The following is an 18,491-nucleotide window of genomic DNA, read 5'->3' as shown; positions in this document are numbered from 1 at the left end:
GAATTTACATTTTCAAAGTACTTCATGGGTATTCGTAAGTGTGTTCTGACATTATGTGCACCGTAGTAGCAACTTAAATGCATGTATCATTTTGCCTTAAAATTGTTTATTAAAATAATTTCTGCTTTTTCATAGTGACTCCCATCAGTTACTTTACATGGTGGAAAATACCTGGATTGACGCCAATTACATTTTACAAATAATGTGTGAGCTGAATGTTCTTCCACTAGCACTACAGATTACAAATATTGCTGGCAATGTTATGGTAAACTTTTATTTCCTTTCTCAGCAAATTTTGTGTCAGTTCTTATACCAGAGTTTGCTATACTATAAAAATAGTTATTTTTTGAATAAGATACATGGGAACGAAGCGCTTGTTAAAATAGTTTAGTGTAGTGGCACCAGGCACTTAGTCAGATTAGGTTGGTGTGTGGAAGTTTAACACATGGAATAAAAATGGAATATGTCTAAAGCTTTGTTAAACATTTGGAGGGAAAAACACAGAACAAAATATGATTGGTATTTTGACCTCTGTTTCATGCTGTTCCTTTTGCTCTTTTTCTTCCTGCAGTCAAGGACACTGATGGGTGGGAGAGCCGAACGTAATGAGTACTTACTCCTTCATGCATTTTATGACAAGGAGTTTATTGTGCCTGATAAACAACTGTTTAAAAAGACTCAGCAGAAACAGGTGAGTCTCTCTGCTAGTCTGTCTATATATGTTCAGCTTTATACATAGTAGACTTTTTTTTAGAATTATGAACACAAGCTCTAGTGATTCTTGGATTTACAAGATTCCCTGGACTCCATAGTTACCTGACTCATCAAAATACCTGCTCAGGGTTGGAAATCATCCCAGAACAGGATCAGATATACACCAAAAGGACCAATTAACTTTGCCCCCTCGTGAGTGGAAATACCAGCCAGCAATTCAGAAAATAGTGGTGGGCTGCATGTACTTTCTATTGCATTCTATGCATTCCTCCTTATTGCTCCAAAGTATTGGGAATTCTCCAGAGAAGATGAGTGATATTTAGGTGACTACCTTGGGAAAAGAGGAAGGGGAAGCTCCCATTTTTTGTGTAAGGATGGATCCAGGCTTTTTGGTGTAAATCCAAATATGCATGTATAAGATTGTACTGCATGCTTTACAGTGTATGCTGTAAAGCTCATGAATCAAGATTTTCTTTCTAATTATGCTGGGTAATGTTAAGCTTGGGTTACTTTTATTTGACTGGCCTAGATATCCTGTGGAAGCTAAGCAGGGTTAGTCATAGTTAATACCTAGATGGGAAGCAGCCAATGAATACCAGGCACTGTAGACTACTGTATATTTCAGAGGAAAGGACTGGCAAAAGCACCTCTGGGCATTGACTAAGAAAACCTTATGAAATTATAATAATAATAATACTATAATAAAACTTTATATTCCGCCCTCTCTCCCCGAGGAGACTCAAGGCGAATTACAACAAAAGATGGCAAACATTGAATGCCAGATCTAATACATAAATAAGAAAAAAAAGCAATCACTTAATCTACATCTAGCATAACAGATATTAAGCATAAATTATATAAACAACACTTATTCATTTAAAATAATTATTAAAATATAATACAGCCAATGAAGCCAGCGAGGAATCGACTAAGCCAAAAACAACTGAGGGTTTTTATAGGTCAACAGGACACTGAAAGCCACATACACATACATACAATAACCTTTCTGATTTCATCATCTAGGGCTTCTCTAGCTAATTCAGGCTTACACAACCTATGGCCCTCCAGGTGTTTTGGACTTCAGCTCCCAGAATTCCTGACCACTGGATAAGCTTATGGTAGTTGGAGGCCAAAAAAAATCGGAGGGCTTCAGGTTGTGTTGTGCTGATTTCAATCATCATCATTTTTTAAAAAATCCACTTTAAATTCATTTTCATCTTGTTTGTAGTAACTGTGTTAATTAATTTCAATTTCCCCTTAATTTTTTTTATAAATAGCAGTTTATTGTAATTAGAATTTTGGTTTTGTTCTGTTTTTTATACAGCTGGAAGAAGATGAAGATTTTGAAGGAGATCAGAATAAATCCAAAATAGGGCGAAAAAAAGCAGCATATTCTGGAGGTTTAGTTTTGGATCCCAAAGTTGGTAAGATCTGACAGCTTTTACTGTTTGCAATAGTAGTAGATCAAGTAATGGATAGGAAAGGTTATACAGGCAAACTAAATTGTGTTACAGTAAGTCATTATCTCTATTCAACAGATTTCATAAAGTGCTTGCTCCTTCCTTTGGTGAAGCACAAATGGTATTCTAGTGGGAGTCTTACGGGAGTAGTGAAGCAATGCAGCATATTGTAAAAATGTCATTGCTGTTTCCATTTTTGGCACACAGGAAGAAACATTAGCTTTAATTGAGAGAACGCTATATCTTCTTGTGGAGGAGGAAAATTGTTTGAGACCTAATTGAGCTGTTGTGTGGAAGTAAATTGTTTCTGCTTATATCAGTAGAACATATGGAATGAGAAATTTTGTGTACAAGTTTGTAGATAAATGTCAAATATGTAAAGTGTATGTAATAGACAAAATGAAGACAAATAATTGGTGCCTTCAGTTGAGCCATCTTGATGTACATAGATAGACAACTACTACTATAATAGAAAACATGGCAAGGATAACCATTTATGTGAGGCAGGCGCATTACATTATTATGAATAGCTTCCCTGCATCATTTCAAATATGCTGATTTCAGGCTTTTCAGTGCAGCTAGAACTCAAGTAAAAATGTAGAATCATAGCAAACTTGTACCTATGGTAGATGTGAATTTTAGAAGACTGGAAAAACACATATTATATGTAATACTTCTCCCCCTGCCCTTGGAAGTTCTTTTTATGTATATCCAAAGTTACATAGGAGAGGAAAACCTACATTTGGTCACATTCTCCCCTGTCATTGGGGCACATGACCATCACATGGCATAAAGTCCCTACAAAATGGTGACCAGGAGTGCCATTGTACCACTTTTGGTTGATCCTTTAGAAAGGACTAGCTGTGCCCAGCCACACGTTGCTGTGGCGTTGTCTGGTGGTGTTGGTGGGGACTTGTTGAGGTAGTGGTGGTATTGAATGTCTGTTGTATTGTTGTCTTTATGTTTAGTATGCATTTGGTTGTTTGTGTACTGTGAAAGTGGTGAGGGTAGAGGGGGTCTATGTCCCTGTGTAGTATTATATAGTATTTATACGTTGTCCATGTGTTGTGAATGCTTGGATTGTGTCCTGCTGCATAGTAGAAAGCGTTGGGCTGGATGGCCCTTAGGGGTCTCTCCAAACTCTTGGATTCTATGCTTTTATTATTATTATCATCATCATCATCATCATCATCATCATCTTCATCATCATTATTATGTAGAGGCTGGATGGCCATCTGTCAGGAGTGCTTGGATTGTGTCCTCCTGCATGATATAGGGAAGTTGAACTGGATGATCCTTAGGGGTATCTGCTAACCTTAGGATTATATGATATTCTTATTCTTATTATTATTATTGAGAGGCTGGCTGGCCATCTGTTGGGAGTGCTTGGATTGTATCGTCCAGTGGCAGAGTTGGGTTGGACTGGATGGCCTTTAGGGGTCTCTCCTAACTGTCTGATTCTATGATTCGATTTGTATTATTACTGTGCAGATCTTGGATGGCCATCTGTCAGGAGGGCTTGGTTTGTGTCGTCCTGCATGGTAGAAGGAAGTTGAACTGGATGATCCTTAGGGGTGTCTCCTAACCTTATGATTGTATGATATTCTTATTATTCTTATTCTTCTTATTATTATTATTATTGAGAGGCTGGGTGGCCATCTGTTGGGCGTGCTTGGATTGTGTCCTCCATGGCAGAATTGGGTTGGACTGGATTACCACAGTAATTATTTCATATTACAGTAGAATCTCACTTATCCAACATTCGCTTATCCAGTGTTCTGGATTATCCAACGCAGTCTGCCTTTTAGTAGTCAATGTTTTTGTAGTCAATGTTTTAAATTCATTGTGATATTTTGGTGCTAAATTTGTAAATACAGTAATTACAAGATAGCATTACTGAGCATTGAACTACTTTTTCTGTCAAATTTGTTGTATAACATGATGTTTGGTGCTTAATTTGTATAATCATTACCTAATTTTATGTTTAATTGGCTTTTCCCGAATCCCTTCTTATTATCCAGCATATTCACTTATCCAACGTTATGCCGGCCTGTTTATGTTGGATAAGTGAGACTCTACTGTATATTTATAATCTTATATTATCTGCTTAGAACTGGATTATATGAGGCCCCTTCTACACAGCTGTATAAAATGCACACTGAAGTGAATTATCTGGCAGTGTGGAGTCAAGATAATCCAGTTCAAAGCAGATAATATAAGATTATAAGTGGGTAATATAGCTGTGTGGAAGGGCCTTGAGTCTACACTGCCATATAATCCAGTTAAAATCAGATAATCTGTATCTTATAGGCAGTGTGGAAGAGGCCTGAGGCCTAACTGTGCCTGTCCCCTGGGCTGAGTAGGTTGCTAGGAGACCAAGTGGGCAGAGTTTAACCTTCTAACTGGCAGCAATTGGATAAAAAACCATTATTCCTTTCCCTCTAATTAGGACTTTATTTTTCTTTTCTTTTTGTTGTATGAACGTAGAGGCATGGATAAGGGGTTGTGTTGCCAAGTTTAGTGTTTCTGGGATGTGTAGTTTTGTTGTTTTGTCCCAGGCTGATTTTTTTAAATCCTTAGATAGATAGATAGATAGATAGATAGATAGATAGATAGATAGATAGATAGATTTGAATAGGGGTGGCATTGAGGTTTAAAATATTCACTTCACACAATTAAACACATTTATAAAAATGGTTGGAGGCTTTGGAGACTGAAAGGGGGGGGGGGGGAAGCGGCTGCTTGCAGCCTTTGGGCAGGACCTTCATCACCTCTGCTGTATAGTATGTGACTAAAATAGATCCTCTCACTCTTTTTCTTATTTCAGGTTTTTATGACAAGTTTATTTTGCTTTTAGACTTCAATAGCTTGTACCCTTCAATTATTCAAGAGTTCAATATCTGCTTCACAACGGTTGACCGAGTATCTCCCAGTCAGCAAAAAAAGACAGAGGTAAGTGTTTACTTTGCATGTGAACTTGAGAGAGACTGGACAGATTTCCTTGGTTGGTCATGGAGTGTCTAATTTGCCTAAGGTGGGATAGTGATCAGGCCTAAGTTGGAGAAATCATTACTACTTAGTGATGGCTGAATTATTTGTAGACCAATGTTGAGTGTCACTTTTGTGGGGAAGATGGGGAGTTCAAACTGTTTCAGAACAGTTCCAGACATTCATGGTTCTGATAATTCAGTGGTAGGATGGATGTAGGAGGGCCAGGTCATTTAAAGCATTGTTTTTAAGCTTCATATATGGTTTTTAAATTAACTTTAATGTAAAATGTCTTAAAATTGTAAATTATTTAATTACTTTTTAAAATAATTTGTATCTATACTTTTTATGATATTGTATGATATGTATTGTTTTTAAATATGAATCCCATTTTTGGAAGGAAGGTGGGATATAAAAGAGAAGTAAATAAATAAATATCCCTACAAAACCTGTCTAGAGATCTTCTAGATCAAGGATGTCAAATTCATTATCTCCAAGGTCCACGTGAGCCTTATGGTTGTCTTCAAATGGCATTTTATAATTGCAAGACTGTATAAAGGTAACTATGTTGCCCTGGCATTGAAAGCCTCACGGGTCACATGAAATGACATTGCGGGCCAGATTCAGCCTTGTGTTTGAGACGTGTGGTCTAGATGAACCTCTCTCTGATTGACCATCCCGACACGTATATCTGATGGGAATGCGGGAAAGGGCCTTCTTACTGGTTGCTCCCATGCTTTGGATCTTCCTCCCAAGAGAGGTTGGGCTGGCACCCTTTCTTCATTTTCCTTCTGGAGACAGATAATGAGCTTTCTGTTTTCACATGACTTTGTGGTCTGTTCTAGTAAGTCTTTCATATGCTGGTTTTCTTCATTTGTTAGTTTTTAATGTTTTTAACTGCTATTAAGGCTTTTGATAGTTTAACCATTATTTCTTAACTTTAACAAACCACAATATATATATATATATAGGTTAATGTTGGGCTAGATCTGCCTGACATCTGATGCCTAGAGGTCTATAATAGCAACTTCAGGTGTTGTCATCGTGTTAACATATTGAACTTATACACAGGATGGTGGAGGAGAAGAGGAAATTCCTGAATTACCAGATTCAACTCTAGACATGGGAATTTTGCCAAAAGAGATCAGGAAGCTAGTTGAGCGAAGGCGTCAGGTGAAGCAATTGATGAAACAACCAGATTTAAATTCTGACCTCTACTTACAGGTATATCTTATAGTAAAGTATTTGTTGCTTGATTGTATACAGTCTTCCTGAAATGCTATAATTACAATGTAGAATAGATAGTGAAATAACATGGCAAATATTTTAAGTTAACGTACTAATTTAGCTATGGTCATAGAAGAGAAACAGACATCGAAAAGGAGTAGTGATATTCTCTCCTCCTCCTCCTCCTCCTCCTCCTCCTCCTCCTCCTCCTCCTCCTCCTCCTCCTCCTTCGCCCATCGTATGAATAACTAGATGAACTTCTGTCTTTCTACTGTCTTTTAGTTCACACATAAATGAATCATTTTACACATATTATTCTCCTTGGGAAATACAAGTGAAAGGATCATGTCATTAACATTAAAAACAAAACACCTTTCTAACAAAAAAGAAAGAATTTTCAACTCCTTAGCTTAATTGCAAAGGATGCAGTTATGCACTACTTATTTTTTTTCCTTTACTATAGTTTAGACTTAGAGCAAAGTGTCCATATACAGCATCTGCAGATGTAGTCCTCATACTTTTCTCTGTGCAGGCCTCAACCACTCATTATGTGGTCCATGAAAGCCAAGGCGACAACATAATTTCTCTGGGTTGGTTAGAGGAGGGATCCACACATCCTGGCTTTCTTCCGTTGCTGCCAAGAGGCAGACAAGCAGTATGAAGTCTCGTGATAAGCTTTCAACTTCTTCACTGCTTAGTGATCTGCATGCAGCTGCACTTTTCTTACATCAAATAGTGAAGAAGAAACAATGATTTGGTGGGGATTTCTAGAAGAGACACCTATTTTCTCCACTGCCTACATTTCTGTCTCATAGCAATACTGGTACACCAATGACAGTTCTTTCCAAAGTTTTGTAGGAGACGGGAGCGAGGATTTTAAGTTAGAGTACTTACTGATAGTCTGATAGTTTTGACTGCTGGTCGTAACAGGTTTCTATATTTCTTTTCAGTATGATATCAGGCAGAAGGCATTGAAGCTTACAGCTAATAGCATGTATGGATGCCTAGGGTTTTCCTATAGCAGATTCTACGCAAAGCCCCTTGCTGCTCTGGTGACTTTCAAAGGCAGAGAGGTGAGTCAATAGTGATCAATAATGTGTTCATTTTGTGCATGTGTGTGCACGTATGTGCAAATTGCCATTTATATGTATTTCTTCTCAGGCTTACATTTGGATAGATAACAGAATTTTTAGGTACATAATGTAAAATGATGCAAAAACTGAATCAGCATGAAATCATTAAAATATGTTGCCTTCAGTGCAGCTTGGAATAATGACTGCACTTCCAAACTTTAACAAGCTGATACTTACTTATGGCACTTTAATAAGCTGATATATCATGAGTAATTTTACTCAAACAGGAACATAAGGACTTGTTGAATCTGTGTGAATGAGAGAGAATGAGTTGATGGATCTAGTGTATTGCTCTGTTCAACAAGTATTGATTACCAATCTTTCATTTGTTGTAAAAGTTATCTTTTAAAGTCATATATAGAGCCATAGAATCATAGAGTTGAAAGGGCCCCATAGGAAGTGGGGTGACATTAATAGCGGGATGTCGCAAAAGCAGTCAAAGGGTATAACAAAGTCTGACTGAATCATATCAACAGGACTTTAAGGAAAACCTCTCAATATAACCATAATCCCAAGTTTTGTATGCCAACGGCAGAGGTCGAAGAAAAAGGACTTGAAAAGTTATCTGGGAAATTGGTCATACACCAAAATAGAATGTCTTGTTAATAATAGGTGATAGGAATGAAAAAATAGGAAACAACAGAATAAAAAATGGTAGGAAAAATTGGCCTAAGATGAAGAAATGAAGCAGGAGAGCAACTGATTGAGTTCTGCAAGGCCAACAGATTGTTCATCATAGATAAATTCTTCAAATAACCTAAAAAGTAACTGTCTATATACGGATATCACCGGATGGTCATCATAAAAATCAAATAGACTACATAATTGGAATCAGAAGATGGAGAATCACCATTCTTGCTACAAAAACAAGCCCAGGAGCAGATTGTGGCACAGACCATGAACTGCTAATAACAAAAATTAAAGCTAGAGAAGTCTAAGCCACACATCATGCCAAAATATACCTTGTAGAACATCCTCATAAAATTTAAAGATAATGTAAAAATAGATTTGTACTATTAAGCCTATTTAAGCAGACCCAGAAAACTCTGGACTAAAGCCAGGGACATTGTCAGGGAGGAATGAGAAAAGACAGTTATCTGTAACCAGTTAAGCACAAATGAACAGCAAGAGAAAAATGGTAGTTTTGCCGGTTCCTTCCTCTGAAATATTGCCTCCAGCACTGATATTCATTGGTGGTCTCCCATCCAACGAGAACTGAAGACGGGTCTGGTGCTTCTTGGGAATTTAGGCCCGAATGCATTTCTTGGTGCTGTGTGCATTTAAATTATTTCTGACTATGGTGTTCAGATGATGGGTTCTTCTTGGTAAGATTTAATTCAGAAGGGGGATTTGCCTTGCCTTATAGTTCAAAAGACATGATTATGCCAAAACCTGTCTTAATAAACTTGTTGATTTACAAAAACATTTCTGTCATACTTAATACTGAAAAAAATGGCTTTTGTGTTCTTACACTTTTTTCTTTCTTCCCCATCATAGTTTCAGTAAAAGGAATATAGATTAGCTATACAAATAGTTTTCATCCTTCCGTTTAGAACTTCCCTTGTTTAATTACAGAATGGTCTTTCAACAGCTTGATTTAATAATCAGACATGGATCTAGATTAATTTTTAGCAGAATACCTCAAACTGAATGAACCTTTATATTGCCTTTTTTGTTCAGTAGATTTTAATTTGTGTAACAATAGTGTGATAATTATTCAGATGCTTCACTAGATGGCGATAGAGATCTTGTGTTCATTAACAAAATTAAAATACTTATGGTCACTGTAGGTTAGTGCTAATTATATTTTCTCTTTATTTGAAATGTCCTGTATTGTAGTACGTAAAATAAAATGGGTTTTACTAATTTGTTTTTGTGTCATTTACTGGAAGCAAAAAAATGCAAAATTGAGATTAAGGCTGCTTTCTCCACCTTCATAGTCTCAGTTGTTTTGGTGTTCAGCATCCATGTTTCTGCACTATGTAACATTGTTGTTATAATATTTATATATACCCCATTTATTTCTTCCAAAGGGAACTCGTAGCGACTTAACATAAAAGCATTCGTACACAATTTAAAATATACAACTATGCAAATATTAAAATTGAATTAAATATAAACAATATTAATACATTCACAGTTGAAAACCATTACAACTTATTCAAAGCAGTTTACTGCAATGTAAAATATCTGGAGAGCACCACACAGGATATGGCTTGTGTACAACGTGTTTGCATGACTAAATGGATATTCAGCATAAAAACATATCTACCCATAGAAAACTAGATATGGTGGGCATTGCGCGTGAACACTTCTTCAGCACCTAATTTTCAAATATACATTCAAAAACAAGACTCAAAAGGAAAAATAGAGGGAAAGAAATATAACTACAATAATAGAAGTATATAATACATTTTTATGTTTTTCTCTTGTACCTCTGAAGGAAAGCCATGACTGTAGGAATGGGCAGTATGGCAGTTTAGGATGCTTCTGACAATTTTTGTGATCTTTAGCAGGATTCCTATATTGCTAAATTTCTATATTCTTGGCTATATAAGTTTGCGGCAAAATTGATTGTTACACCCAGAAGCCAGTAGGCTTTGAAAGCCAAATGTGTACATTCTGGGGACCATGTCTATATGTAACACAGTGAGTTTTTGTCACGTCGGTTCAGGCCTATCTTCCCTCCTGGAACAACTGACCTCCGGGCCCTCAGCGCTACTTCAAGCAGGTACGGCCCTCAGCGCTACTTCAAGCAGGTACATTGTTCTTTAGTGGCCTTGGCAGCACAGTAATTGTAGCATTTCTTGGTCAGTGGGCCCCAGTGCCTTCTGTATTACCTGTCCCACAGCCTTTTAGTGGGACTGGTGTCAGTAGCAGTAGCAGCTCTTTGCATGTTGAGTTCATAGGCACACCGGAGAACAAAAGGTATGTTTAGGGCAAAGTTATAGCACACAAAGGTGAATGAGAAGAAGGGAAAGGGCGTGAGCATACAGAGAAACTTGTCTAACTCTGAAGAAAACGAGAAATAATGGAGAGAGTGGTGAAAATAAATGGTTTGTGTGTGTGTGTGTGTTTAGAGAGAAAGGAGAGACAATGAGGGCCCTTGTGTCTTGTGTGGCTGCAATGATGGTCTCTCCTTTTATGTCTGAAGAAATACCTGGCATTGGGCTGTATCCACAGAAACCATAGAGCTTGTGTACATGAGAAGGAAGAGAAGATAGCGAAAGCTGACGTAATGAGGGAAGAGGTGATCATCTTTCTTGAAGGATGAAGGAGTAGAAGATGTTTGAAAAAAAGGGGCAGGGAAGAATATAGCAGAGGGGGATAATAAAGGAAAGTTATTATAAGACAAAATATAAATGGAGCTGAAGGGAGGGAAGAAAGAATGTATGTGAGATAAGGTTAAAGTTAATTGAAAGGAAGAGTGGAGAAGAAATAACAAGAGATACATATAATTAGTACTTTGAGAGGTATGGAGGAATATTATAACATAAATCTTAACATTGAAATTAGTAAATTCTAACTAAAATTGGAAGTTTGGCTGAAACCATCAGCATCAGTACCTTCTTAAATTGATCAAAGTTGATCTATTGATTTCCATACCGCAAGGGGCTCCCTGTGGTGAAGAGCTGACTTCAAAGGTACATATCAATATGGACACAAGAGAAAATGACATCAGTAGTTGTGAGTTAATTAGGTCAAACTCTGCTATCATCTGCCATAATTTTGTCTGCCCTTCTCCTACATTGCATTTTTTGGTGGCTTTCAGTAATTTTCAGCTCTCTTAAATGGGTCCTGTGGATACAATTTTGAGAACCCATGTACTAATTGAATCCTTATGCTATGCTGGATGATTGTCTGAAGAAGAAGCTGGAGCCTTTATAGATCAATTGTCTGATCCTCAAGTTAGGTTTGATGCTGCATTTGAAAAATTGGAGAACACACCTCTACTTTAATCTAATCAGATTTCTGCAACATAGTATAGGTCGGTACACTAATCCAGGAGCATGTCCTAAATAGGCAGTTATTTTGCTATTAACCAATATGATAATACAAAGTAGATTCTATATGCTTTGCTGACTTTGTTATAAAAGTGCCAGAATTAATGAGGCTAAAGAGTGTTAAGAGCATACAATTTTCCCCTTTTATTATGAAGAACGTTAATTGACAACTTCCTAATAGTTTGTGAAAGTTCTTCTGAGGATTTAATATAGTTCCACAATCTATTTTTGTAGTGTTCAGAGTAAAAAAAAAATCTCATAGCTCTCATTGGGAAAATTAAAAAGCTTGAGAGATTTGAATAAGCTGAAACAGAGTATCATATATTTCCATGTGTAGGTTGACCTCATGTTCAAGTTAAGGGCAGGTTTGGGACCGAAATTGCATATTTTGATACAACCTTTGAAAGCCATTCCATGGAGAGGGAAAAGCACTGACTCAGGGACCCATCTGCCTCTGGCCCCTGCTGCCATTTCCACAGCCAGGTATTCAAAAAGGCCAAAAGCAACACCACAAGAGGGGGCAGAAATCCCTTCTTTTTTATTCTTGGGACATTCCTGACCAAGTTGCGGTATTTTGAAATAACCGTCTGATGCTGTTACTATGCTGTACTATGAAAATGCTTTAATATTGGATTCGGTAGTTAAAATGCTTCCCTTTAAAGACTGGTTATAGTACCACATTTCTTTGTTGCAAGAGTTATTATTTAATTTTAAAATAATATTTAATTGACCTTTTGCATGGTCTAATATTCTAGATTTTCATTGTGCAACTCTTTACTTTCTTTGCATAAATGGGCAGTTAACAATCACCTTTTTTTGGTCTGAGCTTCTTCTTAGAACTCAAGTGTCGCTTTGTCATTGCTTTTTCTCTCCTCCCCACTTTTCATTTAAGGACATTTGCTGTTTAAACAGAGGGTTTCCCCAGATCTTTGGAGAGTGCAGTTGCATTGTATTTATCTAGTTATTTGTGAAATGAATAGCTGTGCTGCATTGTCTCAGTCTTCATAGTGAGAGAATGACTCTTTTCCAAGACAGGCAACTTTATTTACTTGGTGGAGAGGATGAGAGGCATGCATGGTAGTACAGTAGATTATCACAATTATCAAGTATCAGTACCAATGTGGTATTTGTCCCTGCCCTTTTTCCTGTTAAGCAAAGTCCTATATTTTGTATCCATCTGTTCCATCGTTTCTCTCTGTCTGTCTTGTTTCTTTCTTATGCATATACTTATAGAGAGAGGGAAAGACAAGAGACAGAGAGAGAGAGAACAGTTGGTACTAATAGTTTATTAATAGTCTTTAGTTCGTAGAACTTCATGTAAGGATTCTGTCCTTAATAAATCTTTCGTTTATGTTATTTGATATGAAACTTTTGACTGTATGGCATGCTGTTTTGGAAAGATTCCCTTTTGGTGAGGCTTGATTTTTTTTTTTTGCAGCCTGTTGTTCATAAGATAGAGAGCTTGTCCACAGATTAAAATTTAATGTGTGACTACTAAAATAATTTAGTTTGTTTGTGCTGGGGAGGAGGAAATACAGGAAATCAGATATAATGTCAGCACTAAGGCTGAATGTGCATTTGTCAGGATTGTTTTAATTCCAGTTTTCTAGGATAAGATATTGGATTTTATTTAGTCAACCTGTACAAAGGCTTTACAGATGATATTATCTGATACAATGGTTTTATGAAGTATGGAGGGCACAGTCCCAGTAAAGGGAGAGATCCAAGAGCAGCAGCTGCTGGATTACAGTGCCCTGAGCTTGAGGCTAGGAATTCTTTCAGGATTTATTTCAAACCACAGAGGGTTTTAATTGATGAGTTCCTAGTTCTCATCCCAGTGGATGAGGCAGAATGCTCGCCTCCCCAGCAACTTAATTGACTAATTGTTTAGTTTTTCTAGATGATTAATGAAAAAGTAACATACAGTAGTAGATGGACTTCTCTCTATTTGAGGTTATGTAAATTGAAAAGTTTCAAATGTCTCAAACTGTCAATAATAAATTATTTCTTAATATTTCTTAATGATAAAATATGTATTTTGTTGTATGTATTTTATGTTGATGAGTTTTAACTATTGTACTCCGCCTCAGGCTGTGAGGAGAGGCAGGTAACAAATAAAATAATAATAATAATAATAATAAACGTTACAAATTTATATTTGTCATCAGTAAGATCTGTTCTCAGTTTTTTGGACAGTGTTTAGTTACCAGTTGTTGGTTTGTTTGTTTTTTAAAATGTGGTTAATGGTAGAATGTTTGGCTTTCATTTTGAAACCATTTAAAACCTGAGGCTGAAATAATGATTATGAAGAAAAGTATATTTGCTGTAATCTTTTGTTCGAGTTCACAACTGTAGTAAGGTTTATTATTTTATTCTTCTGCTAATTCATAGTACTTATACCTCTGATGCATGTTTGTGATTATTATAGTAGTTTACATTATGGTAATTTTTATTGTTTCTGGGTACAAGTTTTAAAAACTTGTATTGTTAGTAGTGAAATATTTTTACCGTCTGCACTATAGATGGCTATGTGCCTTCTCACTTTCTGAAGACATTGCAGATACAGTGTGGGGCTGCAGACCTGTGTGGTTTAATGGAGGGCAAGATTGTGATCTATTTATTTCAAGCATGCGTCCTGTCACTGTAGTTCAAGAGCAAAATTTGCACATGGGGAACACTAATAAATTCTTTGGTCAGGAATGATAACTATGTTGATGGCCACAATATAACAATGACATATAGCTGATGGAATGCTGAAGTGATCAAAGTAACCTTAGCATGCCTTTGTGCACACATTTCAATGCTGTACACCAGTTGTCTTCAGAAAGGTCACGTCTTGATTTAAATTGCTTGAACAGAGCTTTACCAAGTCTGATAGATGTAACATTTGGCTTATAATCAGAATTTCGGTTTACCTTTTAAAGATCAGTTGTAGTATAATTGCTAGAATATTGAAACTGGGCATGGGATGCCTACATTTATATTTCCCTTCAGCTGGTGATCATAATATGGTGTCTGGCATGTTACTGTCCCTTCGCCCATAATGACTCACAAAACTGGAAGAATCAGGTGCAAAAAACAATAAGCGAACTTGTCAATTTTCCAATTATATTTTGCAATTAATTGATACCAGCAGACTACTGAGAGTAGTTATTATTAAGAAATCTAGGATATTTAATTCTATAATGTTTGGTGTAGGCAACTTGGCAACACTAGTAGATTCATAAATGTGAGATAATATATTCTTTACTTAAAATTATAAACGACAGGTGTTACTTGAAGAAAAGTGTTTTTGTTTTTGAAACATATAGACCTGAATTCTACAAGATAGTCATGATGACCCAATCCTTCTTCCATACATCTGTCTCTGATGAATGGACACCCTGAAGGCCTTTTTAGCCATCCAGAACATGTTTTGGAGATTCTGTAGTAGAGGTTTTTTTTTTAAGTTTTGCATAAATAGAAGTCAGGTGTTGGATATACCTGTAGTAAAACATACAGTTTTTCCTTTTTAAAAGTATAGTTCATAGCATTTTGGTTTGACCCCTAGAGGTGCATACTACATATGTGTAGTACGTCCTGCTGTGTTCAATAAACCTTTCTCTAAATAAGTGTGGAATTGTAGCCTTAAAGTATTTATCCTAAGAATATTAAAAGATAACAATAAAAACAGTTTAAAAAATCACTCCCAGTATTAAGACATAGAGCTAATTTTTTGTGTTATGTGACTCCATTATATATGAATGAACTAGGACTGAGCATAGGAACCATAGAAATCTCCTTGCCTTCCTCTCCATTCACTGGTTTTGGAACTTGTTATGCCCTATGCTAGACCTCTTCAGCCTGTGGCCCTCCAGACGTTTGGGCCTCCAACTCAAATAAGCCCTTGCTGGCTTGCTCAATGGTCAGGAGTTCTGGGACCTGAAGTTCAAAACACCTGGAGGCCAACAGGCTGAAGAGGCCTGCCTATACTGTAAGTTCCAGGGCTATAGCCAGGGGGGATTAGGGGTTCAACCCCCCTTTTAGGTTAAAAAAATCCTGGTTTACTCATGAATTTTAACCAACTCCTGATGAGTGTTCACTGAAGTTTATCTGTCTTGAGTGTCCACTGAAGTTTATCGGTGGAGCCTGATTTCTAAATTATTTTGCGTTATGGAAGTACTCTTCAAGATTTGCTTTAAAAAAGTTTCAACCCACCCCCCACCCCCCGGAAATATTTTTCTGGCTATGGCCCTGACTGTAACCCCTGATTCTCTAATATGAGGGAATAAATACCGTAGAGTCCCGCTCGTCCAACTTCTGCTCATCCAACACACTGTATCATCCAATGCTCAGGGCCGCCTTCCCTTGCTTGCTTACTCACTCACTCACTCACTCACTGGGCTGGGTCTTAGTTCTGCCATTGCTGCCGGGACCTGGCCCAGTGAGTAAGTCAGCAAGCAAGCGAGCAAGGGAGGGAGGGAGGGCAACAAAGGCACAACAGTAGCACAAGATTCTTCTTCCTCGATAGCCAGCCTGCCAAGAAGGAGGAGAAGGAGGATCGCCAGCAACAGTGTCGAGGGCAGCATTTATGCTTCGCTTGGGGGCTGCACTGCCCCCGTCACTTGTCCTCTTCCTCAATGGCCAGCCTGCCGAGGAGGAGGATCGCCAGCAACAGTGGAGGGGTCAAACCCCTTCCTTACAGTTGTGTAGGGTGCAATATGGCATTGGACATGTATGAGGCGCTAGCAATGACTTCCCTCAGACAGGATATCTGAGAGCTGTGTAATTTTACTAAAGGGCAGCTCCAACCTGCTGCAATGAGATACTTCTGTTAGTTAAAAAACAAAATGAATACAGTCATTCAAATGTTCAAGGTGAGTGACCTGTCACACATAATAGTTGAAATTTGGGTGAAACATTTTATGTATTTATATATGTTATTTGAATCTTATTGAAGTCACTGAATTTTTATGTGTAGAGTGATAAATAGTGATGTGACCCATTAGTCTTGTTAATATGTTTTTATAGGAAACATTTATGGAATTCTGCTCTGAGTATTGCATTTCTTTGTAGCCACAATAATCATGTCCTCTGCTGAACAGTATCAGTTTCCACGTCAAGTTTCAGGGCAAGTGAATGTGTTTCGTTTGGAACAAATCTCCCAAGTATTCAGTGAATGTTATGCCAATGTTTTTGATAAAAAGCAAACATCCAGTTTATTTTGATTTTTACCTAATATAATCCTCTTAATTGCAAAACATCCTTTTGATGTTTTATAATCAACCATTTTTATCACATGTATTTCAAAGCTTGAAGTTGTCTTCAGCAATAAGCAATGTCAATGAATTAGGATTCTCAGAACTTGTTTCTTCTGGCTACGCTTATGTCACGGTTTAAAAGATGCCATACCATACTATTTTTAACCATGACTTTTATAAGACAAAGCAAAACTTTAGAACTTAGTTTAAGTGTGTATGTATTTAGGGCTTTAAAGAGACAGAAATTTTCAAGCCAGTGCTGATGAACCAAATTTAGTTGTAGGTCTAGTTGGCTAAATAGTGGCTGTGCCAGAATCAGCTAGTGAGCTACCTTCTTGCAGTGAGTCATGGTATCTCTTTGACAGTCCTAACAAGGAAGATCAGTCACAGACGGAACTTCAGTCATCTTTTCTGAGAGTCACTTAACTCTCAGAAGGCCAAAGGACTCCTTAAAGAAAGGCTATGATGTAAGTACAGTAGCTTCTGCAGTACTCATCTGGTTCAATCATGAACATGTTTAGTGACTCATCAAATAATCCATTTATTACTAGACACAGAACTTTAAGTGGTTTTAAAATCCAAGTGTGAGGCTGTGGGACTGGCACATTTTTTAAAGCATGTTACTTTTGTTTTTCCATAATGTTGCTAGTTCATGGATTACATCTTTTAAATTGCAGTGGCATAGCAGCATACAGTATCTCAAGGATTGGCCCTTACATGGGTCCTGCATATTTTCTGCAATTGTCTAGAAAGGTTCTTCCTTTTTCAAGTTTCAATGTTAAGTAACACATGGTTGGGCGTGATAGAAAGTCCCTTTCTGTAAAAATGCTCAGATTGTGGAAGCCTTTTCCTCAAGAGATTTGTTAATACTTTGGTTGGTTTGACTCATATTTGCTCTGTCTATTGTTCATATTTTAAAACCACTTTCCCTGTTAAGATCTTTAAACAATTTGTTCTTGTGGTATTGTGTGTGTGTATAATAATATATTATGATATAATATATAATATAATATAATTTTTGTATTGGACTTAATCCAGTATGGTTTAATGCAATGTAGAGTTATGTGTGTAGAGCTACCACTATGCTGACCCATTTACCACCCCCCATACCTGCTTTAGCCCTGCTGGTGCTTCTCTCCATAACTAATCCATGCCTGGTGGGGAGCAGAGCGGGGTACAGCAGCATATTACCTCAGCTACTGTAATTTCCCAGGGACCTAGCGGAATTTAGCAGCTGAGATAATCTCTTTGCATAAAGGTCGGCCATAGAGCCCAGCAAGACAACAAATAAGGTGGGTGGAGGCTTTGGCAACTGCAATGGGGAGAAGTGAATGCCAACCGCAGCAGTGACTGAAAATAACCAGACACATATGATTAATGTACATATCCATATGTCCCTCAGAGAATGCTGATTACATTTAAATTAATTAAAGAAATTGTTAATTAAATTAACATTAGTGTTTTATTTATTATTATTATTTTAGAATATTTATACCCTGCTCTTCAGCCACAAAGACTCTCTGAAAGTTTACAGATTGTTGATTCGACAGTTCCCTTTCCTCGGGATTACAATCTAAATAGGACACAGCACACAAGGAAAAGGGATTGGCAGTGGGGAAGGGGGTTAAATCCAGCAGATACTGCCAATTCTTATCTCCCTCTGAAGCCAGTGGCAGCTGGGGTGGAGGAGTTCCTTTCATCTATTTCTGGGCCTAAGCATGATAG

At 37.3% G+C, this 18,491-nt stretch overlaps 1 protein-coding gene across 12 annotated transcripts in view; it reads left to right on the top strand.

Moving 5' to 3' along the window:
- pola1 (DNA polymerase alpha 1, catalytic subunit) overlaps nt 1–18,491 on the top strand; it is a 279,719-nt gene that overhangs the window by 61,873 nt on the left and 199,355 nt on the right. For all 12 annotated transcript variants that reach the window (XR_010004268.1, XR_010004265.1, XR_010004266.1 and 9 more), the window contains exons 21-26: nt 136–265; nt 572–691; nt 2,039–2,138; nt 5,002–5,126; nt 6,234–6,386; nt 7,340–7,462. Coding sequence is in view for 6 of the 12 variants with exons in the window: in XM_008107337.3 (XP_008105544.2) it covers nt 136–265; nt 572–691; nt 2,039–2,138; nt 5,002–5,126; nt 6,234–6,386; nt 7,340–7,462 (751 nt within the window). In the remaining 6 variants the exon portion in view is untranslated. The remainder of the gene's footprint in view (nt 1–135; nt 266–571; nt 692–2,038; nt 2,139–5,001; nt 5,127–6,233; nt 6,387–7,339; nt 7,463–18,491) is intronic.

Source organism: Anolis carolinensis, chromosome 3, assembly GCF_035594765.1.
Source record: "Anolis carolinensis isolate JA03-04 chromosome 3, rAnoCar3.1.pri, whole genome shotgun sequence".
Lineage (NCBI taxonomy): Eukaryota > Metazoa > Chordata > Lepidosauria > Squamata > Dactyloidae > Anolis > Anolis carolinensis.
This window is presented reverse-complemented; position numbering and strand designations above follow the sequence as displayed.